Source organism: Catharus ustulatus, chromosome 2 (genome assembly GCF_009819885.2).
Source record: "Catharus ustulatus isolate bCatUst1 chromosome 2, bCatUst1.pri.v2, whole genome shotgun sequence".
In the NCBI taxonomy this organism is placed as follows: domain Eukaryota; kingdom Metazoa; phylum Chordata; class Aves; order Passeriformes; family Turdidae; genus Catharus; species Catharus ustulatus.
Genome location: NC_046222.1, coordinates 59,898,409 through 59,911,513, shown reverse-complemented (window position 1 = coordinate 59,911,513; position 13,105 = coordinate 59,898,409). Strand labels below are relative to the sequence as shown.

The 13,105-nt window shown below is 44.5% G+C and overlaps 1 protein-coding gene across 1 annotated transcript in view; it reads right to left on the bottom strand.

Moving 5' to 3' along the window:
• Window positions 1–12,208, bottom strand: part of SIAH3 (siah E3 ubiquitin protein ligase family member 3) — a 42,161-nt gene extending 29,953 nt beyond the window's left edge. The window contains exon 1 of the mRNA XM_033053408.1: window positions 11,803–12,208. Coding sequence (XP_032909299.1) covers window positions 11,803–11,937 — 135 coding nt within the window. The 5' untranslated portion in view covers window positions 11,938–12,208. The remainder of the gene's footprint in view (window positions 1–11,802) is intronic.
• Between the last annotated feature and the right edge of the window lie 897 nt (window positions 12,209–13,105).

Here is a 13,105-nt window from a genome sequence, read left to right as displayed (position 1 = left end):
ATTATTAAAAAATCATTAAAAGCTTAAAAATTATTAAGAGATACCTCACCAGCTCATGTTTAGCTGCAAGTATAAATTATCTCCAGTTGCCTTGTGAAGCTTCAGGAGATTAGGCTGCTTTCAGATCTGTTTTCTGATAGTGCCTTCATCTTTTACCAACAGCCTGAAACAAAATTCAGTCTTTAAAATCAGTTATTTATTTACAAATCAGTGGTTATGTTTGTGCAGCCATTCATGACCTTAATGTTTTTGAGTCCCTTTTTTGAAATATTTCCTATGGCAGAAGAAACTCAGTAAAAGTTCAATTTTCTTTTAAAGCTGTAACATTTCCCATGTGATTCAGACCCTTGAGATTCAGGCAGGTTCCAGTTTGGCTGTATGGGGGAAACCAGAAGAAGTGATTGTGAATTACTGCAAGCATTTTCATCTGTTTTCCTGACACAGTTTAAATCTTGACCTGGGCATAGCCATGAATTGTCTGCAGGCAGACACATACCTATGTGTAAGGAATGTGCTCCTGCTGCATTACTGCCTTCTTTGAGTTTGCACTCTGTTGAGGATGGCGTGTGGCTGTGAAAGACTTATCTTTTCAGCCACTCCCTGAAGCACAAATAATGAGAAGTTTAAGCCTGAGTTGATGTCTTGAGGGAAATATTTATACAGGACACTGCCTGGCTCAACAGGGGTAAGGATGTCCCCAAAATGCATTTGCCAGAATGATGACAGAGAGGAAATTGACTGAAGCTAACAATACCCTGACCACATCACAACTACTTGTAGGAATGTGAGGAGAGAAAATAAGGTATGAACGTATCTCCCAAGCCAACAAACCTGAAACAAAACATTTTTGAAGGACCTGTGTCTTTGGGTCCTGTCAGATACCTTCTGGTGAAGCTTGCTGTGGTGGCCTAGGACATTCCTGATTCCAAGACCAGCACAGCCACTGCCAAGGCAGCAGAGGAGAACATGTACCTGCATTTCAGTTGTCTCTCTAGTCTGACATAAAAATGCAAACGATTTTAATAAACCCACAAAGACCTGTGAAATGCCTTGCGGGTGGCCTTAGGACCAAGATTTGTTTCCCCCTCTGCTGCGGCTGCACCAGGGCTATGACAGCTTTTAACATAGAGAATGGCAATATTTTACTCCAACAAATCCCCCCAACAAAACACAGGTCACCTACAGACTTCCACACTGCAAAACATGGCCTAAAAAGCCTGGGAAAATCAGCATTTCCTCACCTCTAGTGATGCTGTCTCATCCTAAGTCTGTGCTACACTTGTGGCTTTCAGTGATCAAACAGAAACAGAAACTCCATTGAGCCTGTGAGCAGACCCAGAATCCAGGCAGGGAACAGAAACAACACTACCTAAGTAACCTCTCTGCTTTGTGCCTCTTTGCACAGCAAATTAACACAGCTTGCAAATCCAAAAGTGGGTCTGAAGCATCAGGGATTCTGCCATAGGGGGAAAGTAATCATGAAGCAGTTAATTGAGTAAGCCCAGGAATTTTTTTTCTGCTGGAAGCCATCCCGTAAGGAGAATGAGAGGAAGATTTGTGCAAGTGGATTATTTTCTCCATGTGACTTGCTCTGTATCATTTTCTCCACTCAGCACTCTTCAGGAACATGTTTACACTTGTGCCATGGTGCAAAGTCTTTTCTGGTAGATATTGAACAATGCATCTTCTCAGTGTCAGTATTTATTTAGCATTGCTTGTAATTACAAATAAGGGTGCTTGTCCCAAAGCATATTTTGGAGTATGTCTTACTCTCTTTTGCCATCCCTCATCAGCCACAGTGACCTCCTTTCCAGTCCAGACTGATTTAATTAGCTGGTGATGTCTCTGGGCTTTGCAGTTTAAATTGCCAGATACTCGTATAACTGGCATAGCTCCACACTTTTTCACTGGTGTCAGTCTCCTGTGCTGAACCTGGGATTCCCAAGTGCATCCTACATGACTTTCTGTCTGCTTTCTTCATTCTTTTCAGATACATTTTTCTGCTACAAATTTGGTTTGGTCATTGTTGAGGCAAATGCCCAAAGATCGCTCTCAACATCCTTACACTGCTGCACCTCCCTGTTCACACCAAGTTCTGTGTTTATGGAGTATGGCATGGTCAGCAAAATTCAGGTGTGAGAGGAGTTCTGGGCAGCTCTGAACTAGCTCTCAGAAACTGCACTGCAGCTGGTTTACAGTCCTGCTAACACAGCTCAGGATGAGGCTGGTCTTTACCCCAAGGGTACATTACTGGCTCATGTTCAGATTATCTGCCAGGTAGGGGCCCTTTGTCCCTCTGTCTTACCTGGCAAAGGTAATAAAATCCATGCTTTTTTCACTCACTTTGCCTGACATTCTCTGTCATCAACTAGTCCAAAAAGTAATTCCCTACTTTTTTCCTGGTGATGAGTTCCTTCTAGTAGAAATAAATTGAAAGCTCTCAGCATGCAGTTATGTTGTCAGACCTTTTTTTACTATATCTGAACTCTCCCTAAAAGCTTTCTTTTCTTGAGTGGAAAGAAAATTGTCTTCCCTGAACCTGTGTTAAATAGAGAACATAGTATTTGGTGTTACTGTGCCCAAATTTTTGGATTTGTCTTAAGGACACAACATCCTGCTTGGTTTTTCTTTTGCATGAGTCAAAGGAACTGTAGGGTATCAGTGGGATTAATTTAATTTAACTTCAGCTAGACAAAAATGACATATCCATCCCAAGCCAGTCTTCCAGCTTCCTTGATTGTTGGTGGCAAGAAAAACAGTCTTTCCTTGAGAATTAAGAATCTCGTTGATCCTAGACTCCTAAGGATGTTGCACTACAGAGAAAACTTCAGCTCTCAGGCAGAAAAAGCAGGGAACTCACAGTTCTGCCTTCCTTACACAAGTAAAGCCTGGACTTCCCTGGACTCCTCTGGCCTGTGGTATGTCTTTTCATACAGAAGAGTCCAACCAGCACAGATAGCACATCCCTGTGTGCAACAAGGTGCCCTCAGCTGAGCAGACCTTGCAATGCAGCACTCGGACACCCTACTGAGGAGAAGGATGTCTTTAGTCTGTCCTGCACCCTTCAAAAGAGGTGGGTAAGTCTGCTGAACTCCAACAGGTTTTTCATAGGGTCCTTTGCTGGATTGAGTTTGATAACTTTTAGAATGCCTGTGTAAGTGTCTGATCCTGCAAAACATCCATCTTTTTCCATCTGGGCATGTGCTTGACACTGAGCCCCTGGGTTCTCCTGCTGAGGCTGGGGTACTGCCATGATCACCCCACTTGGCACCATCCCGCTGTTCCCATTTCAGCCTCTCCTTTTCATGAAGCCTGAAGGTGACTGTGACCAGCCCCTTACCCCAGCTGTCCTATGTAATCCCTGTGTGGCGGTCATTTACTCCAGTTTTACGCTTATTACTTTGCTTATTTCCCACATGGAGGTTCCCAGGAGTGGAAGAACATTTTCATCCTCTGCTGATGTGGTTTTCTGCTCTGTAGCATCCGCCTCCTTGCTGATCTATAGCATTTGTGTTCTGCACAAGATGTTACCAATTTAATATTTTCCTGTCTTATTTACGCTCCATTTCTCTGTTTCTCTTTACATTTCAGCTGGCATTTCATGTGAAAGAGTGTGTGATCTTGTGTATGAAATACTCCCAAGGACCTGTGTCTCTTCTCAGCTATGCATTTACTAGGAGCTGATAGGCACTTCATCCGCTACTCTGAACCCTAATATTTCCATTGTGAAATACTAAAACTGTTTGAATTATTTATTTTTTACTAAGGAGGCCAATCTGGTATTGAAAAAGGGTTTCAGTTGGATCAGTTCAGAATGAAAATGCTCTGGAAAAAAGACTAGAACCAAAAGCACTGCATCTGGTATGGAAATAAGTGGTTAATTTCTTTCCAAAGTTGTTTCAAACATTTCCGTCTTTTAAAAAAAGAACACCAAAATAAGCACACAAAGTACTCAGAGGTCTCTGCTGTTTTCATCTAGTGATGCTTTCATGGTATTGCTGAGACTAAAGGGGAGAGCTAAAGATAAATCCATTAATGTTACATAAGATGCTCAGAAATGCCTCTAAATAAATAAAAGTACTTCCAATTGTACACTGCACATGTGTCAGGAAATGCATTGGCAGTGCCAAGATACTTTTCTCTCTTTGGAGAATGCTGTGAGAGAGCTGAGCAGCATTGCAGGTGGTTGTTAGCAGCGAGTCACCCAGAGCAATTTTCAGGAAGTCTCCAAGCACAAGTGAAATTCTTCCATTCAGCACAGCCCTCAATAACCCCAAGGGGTAAGAGCTTTGTGTGAGGTTCTGAAAAACAGCTGAGCCACTGCCCTACCCACTCCTGCCCTTGGAAGCAGAAGGGACGTGTGTCTGCTTTGAGAGTGTATGCATGAAACCGCCAGCTTAAATCCCTGCTGAGAGTGGATTTGTTTTGCCACTCCAAAACAGAGGGCAGACACTCTCTTCTGGGAGCTGGTGGGATATGTCTCACTATGCTGGGTGGACAACAAGGGCTGTGGCTCCTTAGTTGGACCTGCTTGCTCGAGCTCCAATCCAGTGCAATTAATATTGTAGGCACCTAAAGCCCTTGGCTTCTTTGCCAGCTGCACCCAAGGCTGGTGACACAAGTTTCACTGCTTTTTGTAGCTCTCCTGGTCGTGTCCCTGATGGTGTTAAAGTGAAACTTCATCTGTCAGCAGCGAAATAGGTGCATCAAGCATTGAATGATTGTGATTTCTTCTGAAACAGCTTGGAGGAAAAGAAGACATCCAAAGTTGCAGTGAAGTTAGTGATGCTTTCCTTTCAATAGGAGCAAGAAAAGCCCCAAATTAGATTTTTGAATGACAGATGAGGAGAATCTTTTGCTTTAAGGCTTTGGTACAGCAGGGAATAGGAAGCATGAAAAAGAGCAAGAGCAGAGAAGAAAAGACTCAACTAAAAGAGATAAGCTATGGAAAGAAAGAAAGAAAGAAAGAAAGAAAGAAAGAAAGAAAGAAAGAAAGAAAGAAAGAAAGAAAGAAAGAAAGAAAGAAAGAAAGAAAGAAAGAAAGAAAGAAAGAAAGAAAGAAAGAAAGAAAGAAAGAAAGAAAGAAAGAAAGAAAGAAAGAAAGAAAGAAAGAAAGAAAGAAAGAAAGAAAGAAAGAAAGAAAGAAAGAAAGAAAGAAAGAAAGAAAGAAAGAAAGAAAGAAAGAAAGAAAGTTGCTGTCATGTTCAGCTAGACCCAAGCAGCTTCCCCTAGCTCCATCAGAAGTTGGAGTGGCTCAGTTCTGCTCAGTTCTGCTGCAAAAATCACAGCAAAAGCAGGCTCAGTGTACTGCCTAAACCTTGTTCAGCTCCCCAAAGGAATTCCCTCCTTTCTGGTGGCTCATGTGCTGCCTGACATCCACCTCCAGGGGTTCCCAAGAGAACCATGGCTCTGTACCATTCTGTGCCATGCCATGTGTGCCAATGGCACAGGAGATGCCAAGGGCAGCCCATCGTGGTCATTGCTGCCATGGTCACCACGCCAGGGGAGCAGCATGCCTCAACACCCCAGCCCCATGCAGCCAGAAGAGCATGGCTGTGCCCTCCCTTGCTCCCCACTTCCTCACTCAGTTCCCAGTAAAGCTGCATAAAGGCTGTCTTCCTCCTGCTGCCACCCTGTGAAATTATTGCAGGATTCAGTTTTTGTCTCTTGTGACCTCAGTTGAGGGATGCCAGTTTCATGTTGTGAGGAGAAGACTTTGGGGTTGCCAAAAGAGACACGAAGTCTCAACTCTGAGCCAGCCAGAACAAGAATTATGGGCTTTTAAACAGCACAGGAAACACCAAAGTCCTAGGAAGGAAGGGCACAGACACAGCAGCTCCTCTCCTTCATTTTACCAGGGCTCTTGGGATCTAATGCACTACCTTTAAACTCAATTTCTTGCATTACTCAAGAACCTCAGATTGTTTCTGAGAAAAAAATGAAGCTTTTAAATGTCACCGAGCTATGTATGCTGGGAGTTCTTTGCTACCAGGAGAGCATCTTAATGGTTAAACAAAAAATTATACTCTCTGTAAAATCTGACTTTGAGGCAAAATTCATGGTGTCTGGGAACCTGACTAAGGGCATTTTAGCACCTGGGGATTTCAGGACCCTATTCAGTGTGACTTTGATCTGCTGGGAAGCAGATTGAGGCCTTGCCACTGATTTCATGTAATCAAGACTTGTATTAAAACACCCTTTTTTTTCTTCTGCACCCTCTGTGTTAGTCACAGCAATTCCTTTGGGACAGTATTTCTCCTGAGACAGTTACCTGGGCTATTATGTCTAACCCAGAGGGTTGCACTGAGCAATGCCTGATATACTGAGCCATATCAGAGTGGGTGGATTACAAAGTAATATGAGGCAGTGTCTGACTGCTACTCCTCACCCTGCTGTCAAACACCCTGTCAAGGGGAGAGACATTTCTCTGATATTAAAATAACAACACTGTCTTCCATTGATAACATCTGACTTCAAATGTCCTGCAACCAGGTCAGATTTAACACAAACTCAGAGAATCCTAGAATAGTTTGAGTTGAAAAGGATTTTTTTTTTAATATTTTTTTTCTGCTTCAGCCCCACTGCAAGGATCAGGGACATCTCCAACAAGATCAGGCTGTTCAGAGCCCTGTCCAACCTGACCTTGAATGTTTCCAGGTACAGAGCATAAACCACCTCTCTGGGAAAACTGCCAGTGTTTCACCACCCTTATCATAAAAATACTTCTTTGCTACATCTAATCTAAATCGATCCTCCTTCAGCTTAAAACCATTACCCTTCGTGCTATTGCCTCAAATTCACTCTCAAAATCAAATGTGGGTGGGAAAGGACAGCGCTTGCCTACTCTATCCCACTTCCAGAGCTGTAGCATAGCACACAGGACTAGTTAACACTGGTAGTTAACTTTCCACAGTGGATTTGGGCTGGAGGGTGAGGGGAAGGAAGTGCAACCCTATTAACATAGAAATCTCAGGAGTGGAGGCTCTTTCCATCCCTCTGCCAAGGAGACTGTAGTCAATGGTCCTGCAGGTGAATGGATCTGCAGGCTTGAGGTTAACGGCTTGAGAGAGGGGTTCCTGCAAATGGAGAGCCCCAGGGAGAGCTGCCTGAGCATGCTGTGCCTCCTGTCTGCAGGGTACCCTCAAAGTCATATCTCAGGACAGACCGAGGCTCCTGTGGTGCTCAGGGTCAGCTGGAATCCCTTCAAACAGAGGCAGGGCTGAAGGAGGGGTGACAGAGCTCTGCCTGCTGCTATCCACATCCCTGCAAAAGGATTTAAAATCTGAGGTCCCCAAATCACAGCTCTGCATGGGAGATTTGAGGTTGTCTGTGCCAAGACAGTGGCATCTGGGAGCTGTTAGCAGCAGGTTTCAGAGTCCCTGTCCTCCCTTACACCAAATAAATAGATCTCATGAGGGGGTAATGCACCCTAGCACTTTAATCCTCCTGGGTATAAAGTGGATTACAACGCTATTTGGCTGGCCACTGAGTGCAGAGCCAAACTGTTATAACAGGATTCAAATCCCTTCCCTGAGTCAGAGTAGATTTGCTTGTTGCTTTAAAAACTAGCTGAAAGACAGCTAGGACCTCTAAACCATGTTACAACCCTTTTAGAATATAAGATTACACTTTTTTATGACCTTGTTTGAATATTCTTTTTTTGTAATTCAACAAGTTCCTTGAAGTCCTGCAGAGGTGGAGATTGGTGTTTTTTACAAGACTATTGTAAACACACTTTTTTATTATTTAAAGGAACAGTTTTCACATTCCTCAAAGAGTTAAAAATTGTGTGCAAAAAGCTAGTAACTCCTGGAATTAAGAAGATCTGTTGTACCCAGCCGTGTGCAGCATCTCTTCAAGCATCAGCACCTGTCTGGAATGTGATTGCACTGCTGTTCCCTGCCATGTGATTCTGGCTATCGTGACAGGGACTGATGCTAAGGAGTGAGGATACCCCCCCATCTTCACCTTCTTTCCAGTTTGCAATTCTGGAAAGAATTGTTATTGACGGGGGGGAAAAATGTACAGGAATTCACTGAGCCTCACCTCTGCAGGATCAGAAAATCGTGCCCATTTCTTCCATGCAAATGGAGGACCTTTAAACTTTCCCTGCATGCTGGGATCTGCAGCCAGCAGCATAAGTGTCGCTCCTTTAATTGGTACGGCTTTGGAGGGAGCAGCCACTTGGCTAGAGAGCTCTGTTGCCCAGCTGTGCCTCTCCAAGGGAAGATGTCAGGTTGACCACATGCTTGAAAGAAGACAGGTTACAAAGTAATGGATATAATATAGTTGAGGACAAAGGTGACCTATAGAAGTGTGGTCAGTAAGTGGTTTTCTCTGCTTGGCAAGTGAATTTTGATCCCAGTATAGCACTGTGCTGTGACACACTGCTGTGTTTGGGAAGCCTTTGTAGGAGGACAAAGAGCAGAAAGCAGCAAGAAGGACAAAGGCTCCAAAACAAACACCCCCTGCCATTCATACTCCTGCCAAACTGACAAAACAGAGAGTTTTGCAACAGGACAGTTGCAAAATTGTCTTTCCTTCTTAGAGTCACCCATGTCAGACTGCCGAGTGTAGGAAAAATAGCAGCAGATCAATAAAGGTATGTGTGCTGACACTTTTGCCATCTTGCCCTTTAACAAACACAGAAATTTTCGTCAGCCTTCTCAATTAATGAGCCTTTCAGTGGGAAGAAATACTCAAGTTTCTCTCTAAACGTGTGCTTCTTTACCAATCTCTGGATCCCTCCTAAAAGAAGAGGTAAGTGACGGACTCTGGTTGTTGTCAGAGGTCCAGGCTGTGAAGGTGATGATGACAGTGCTCTGGTATAACTTTACAGGAGTGCCTCCTTGGTCTGGCTGTGGGTCTGTGACAGCAGAAGCTGGTGCAACCTTCCCTGGAGGTACCATGTCTCCCCTGTCCTCTGCTGCTCACTGAGTGCTTGCTGTGATGCCACATCTCTGACACACACACACCAGCCATGGATCCTCCTGTGTGGGCTGAATCTCACTACCATCCCTGAGCACTCCCTTGGGTGGAAGGAGTGAAAATGGAGGTCCTGCAGCAATTGACTTTAATGAAGTTATGTGCACTGGCACTGATTGAAGACCTGACCCGTGTGAAGGATGTCAACGTGCATAATCACACCAGAGTGTGATGCCTGTCATTTATCATTTGCACCAATCAGCCACGAGTCCCCTTGCACTAGCACTGTGGAGATTAAAGAATAAAGTAATCCCTCTGCAAAGGGATTTTGGAGTAAGCACAAACATTTAAGCCTTGAAGAAAAGGGAGAGAAATTACATTGCTCCCAGCCCTTGTTTCCTAGCAGGTTTGTATTCATTGACTGCAAACCTTAATACAGTTTTCACTCCACTTGTCAATTGTTAAGATAGATTTGGGGGCTGTCAACAAAATGTTACAGTTGAAAAGACCCAGCTAAAAATAATAGAATAAGAAACATCGAAGTAGTAATAATACTGTAAACCACCAGAGGAATAAGTTTGGCCCTTTCACATTTCACGGTCCTTTAGATGTCTTTTGAGAGCAGCAACAGCCTCCCTGCGCATGCCTGGGGGAGAAATTGGCACCCTGAAAAGCAGGTTCACCTGGCTTGACTCTGACACCAGGTTTTGGACAAGGTGCCTTGCTTGCCCAGAGCCAGCAGGCTCCAGTTGGCCCACAGGCTGCTATGGATGAAGAACTATTTGTGTCATGCTGGGCACAAAGGGACCTGATCCCCATATCTCCTCTGGATGCGACCACTAAGTGGTGATGCGTTCCTTACGCAGCTGGAGGGAAGCTGAACATCTGGGGAGCACAGCTAAAGCCCACCATATTTCTGTGTCTGGTTGTCAGCTGGGTAACCTGGGAGCACTGGCACAGCACATTTCACTCTACAGCCAGAGGGGTTTATCAGAGTGGAGGGTTTCTCATCCACTTGTTCATCCCAATGGTGTCTCCTGTGGAGACACCTGTGCCATTGAGCTCCCAATGCAGCCTTATCAGGGGAGCAATTCCCAGCCAAGTCAAGACAATTCTTGCTGGGGCTTTACTGACGCACTAGATCTTTTCCTAGAGGGTCCTGTTTGTTTCCAAGAGAATTTGCTTCCAATGCCTACATTCAAATGCTGCCAAGGCAGTACTGAGAGTGTTTGTCCTTCTGCCGGGATTTCATTTTGAGCAGTGAAGAGCTTGGCCATGGGGGCTTTTAGCAAAATGAAATGCCCTATGTATTCAACACAGCTGAAACTCCTGCAATAGCAAACCTGCAACTCAGCAGGACCTGAAATGATAAACTTGGGTCTAGTCTTAGGTAACAGTGGAGCAATAGTGACCCCGTTGTGTGCTTATGGGATCTGATCACACAGCTCCACTGGCACTGAAATTGTGTTGGGACCTGTTGTGTGTTGGCAGACTTTTTCTGCTCTTTTTTGTTTTTTTGGTTTTTTTTCTTTTTAAATAATTAAAATGATAGATGAAAGTATCAGGAGACTGTCACATAAAAGGATTAAGCACAGAAGCATTCACTTACAAAATCTCCCCATGCACTTAGGAATGCAGCTAATTTCTTTACCTATTTAAACAACTGGTCCCTTTCAGATAACGACAGGGCTGTGTGTTTTTAACTTATCTTGTGAGGAGAGTGATGCACCCAAGCTCTTCACCCCCCGGGAGTGCCTTCCTCATCCGTGCTCAGAGCACAGCCTTGCAGGAAAATCCTCCTGGAGCCGGCACCCTGCTAGAAACCATCTCCTCCTGCCTGAGCACAGCCCGAGAAGAGAAAGGTGACTGTGGCAAGCATACCCTTTTTTTGTGAGGTGATGCTGTTCTGAAGAGGGATTTACAGCATCAATGGATGTCCCAGGAGCTTGGGAATGATGCTTCCTGCAAACCCTCCAAGTATCTCACAGGGACCCTTCTAGAGCCAAAAATAACTTGTCCTGAATTAAATTGATTTCTAAGCTTGCACCAGGATAGCAGAGCTACCTCACAAGTCAGGTCAGCAAGGACTTCTCACAAAACAGAAGCCACTTCATTAAAGTTGGTCATTCACTAGTGTGATAAAGTAATTAAAGCCTCCTGATTGCTTTCTCCCCCTGCTGCTCCTTCTCTACTACAAACATGAAGGCTCTGGTATAGATGGAGCTGTTGACACTTCGTCAGTGAAAATTCAGAACTGTGCAAGTAAAAGAAATGTTTTTACGGGGACTATAAATAGTTTTGAATTAAAGCGAACGTATTCTCCCTCCTAAAATAGATTCACCTTGCAAACAGCTTAAGGACAGTTTCGGCGCCAGAGGAATGTCCTCAGGAGACAGATGCAGCAGTTTTTCCCCTGGAAGAGCAAACGACAGCAGAGGCGATCCCTCCATGCCACCCCCCTCTTCCTGTTCCCACTGCCTGGCAGCATCCCTCTGTGCTGGGGTGTCAGCCTGGGAGACCACACAGCCTCCTTCTACTAAAATGGGATGTTAATTCATCCAACTAACTTTCCCAATCATTTTTACCGAAGACTTGCAACATGCACGCTCATTATGAGGGTGAAAAGGATGAGGAAACTTTGGGGAGGGGAGCCGCGACTTCCCACGATCGCTCGGAGCAGTGGGTTGCTTCTCCTTTGCTCCAAAGGGAATCATGCATTCAAACAATGCAAGCATCCTCTCTGCCAGGGCTGCAATATGTTAACAGCACTCTCCCCTTGCTGCCAGAGCATAATCTCATTCCCTGTGGAGAATCACGGATGCCGGTGGTGGAGAAGACGAGGAGATGTTAGAAGAAGAAAATATATTTTTAACTCACCTTGAGGCTGTGTGTTGGGTTGACGACACAGACAAGTTGCCCGGCAGCTGAGAAAACCCTCTTTGCCTTGTAGTGCTGAAACCGCAGGTGAATAAGATCTAACACAGCCCCAAAGCACTGGGTGAAGAAAAGCATCACAACTTTTGGCTTTGCTACTGCTGCTGCTGCTGCTGCTGCTGCCGCTGCTGCTGCTGCTGGCAGTGGGCAGGGGAAGCAGCCGGGGAGCTGAGTCCTTGAGCCCGGGGTGGGAGTGTAGTCGGCGAGAGCTACTCTCCGGCACAGCTTAGCATGCCTTCATATTCATCATCAAAATAAGACGGGAAGAGGCTTGCAGCAGCGGAGCGGCCAATGGAAAGGACAGGAATGTTATCCTTGAGGTCCGGAGACAGCCAATAACAAATGCCTCCCCTCCAGAAACTCCCTGATGAATTGAGCCTGGTGGAGAATGTATTATTGAACATTACCATACATCAGCACATTGCATTTATCTTGTGATTACAGCCAGTCATACGTAAGGCTGTGGAGATATGCAGGCAAAATTGATTGCTTAACATCTCCATTTATTAATTGCCTTAATTTAACAAAGGAGCGCTCGGATAGCAAAGCTGCATGTAAGGCGTAAGGAGGAACCCCTCCGGTGAAACTGTTGGAAAGTAGCAAAAATAGGTTAAGCAGACTATGTTTTACTGAGGGAGTAAAATCAAATATGCAAGGAGAGTTACAGCTCCTCGCAGGGGTTAAGCAGAAGTAGAGCTTCCTACATAAATAGATTCTCGTCCGTGCATTCACAGGCTTCAATTTGGATTTTCACTGCTCTCAAGTTTTCTAAATTTTACATGCTGTTACTTCACAAGAGTCCCAGCACACAAATAACATTTTCCCCATCACTGAAAACAGGAGAGGTCAGGTCTCAGGTCTGGTGTAACTTGGAATAAGTCCGTTTAGAGACAGCGATGTTTTCCTGATTTACACTTGCTGGTGGATCAGGTCTGTTGGACACAAAACATGGTAATTACTGGATGCTGGAACTAGGGGAGCATAAAAAGGCACAGAGTATGCTTCTAAAAATAATGAAATATGTGACACATGAAGGCACACACACACACACACACAAACACACACACACAGAAACTTTCACTGAGGGAAAAGTGGCTTTTAAATCAACAGAATAATTAAACATGCAGGAGGTTTTTCCTTGTCATTCATCTGCATATCGGTGAGCAGGAAATTACGAATTAGCCATTAGATAGTCCTAGGCATTAAAAAGGAATTAAGGAAGTGCAACAAAAATAAACAGGCTTTT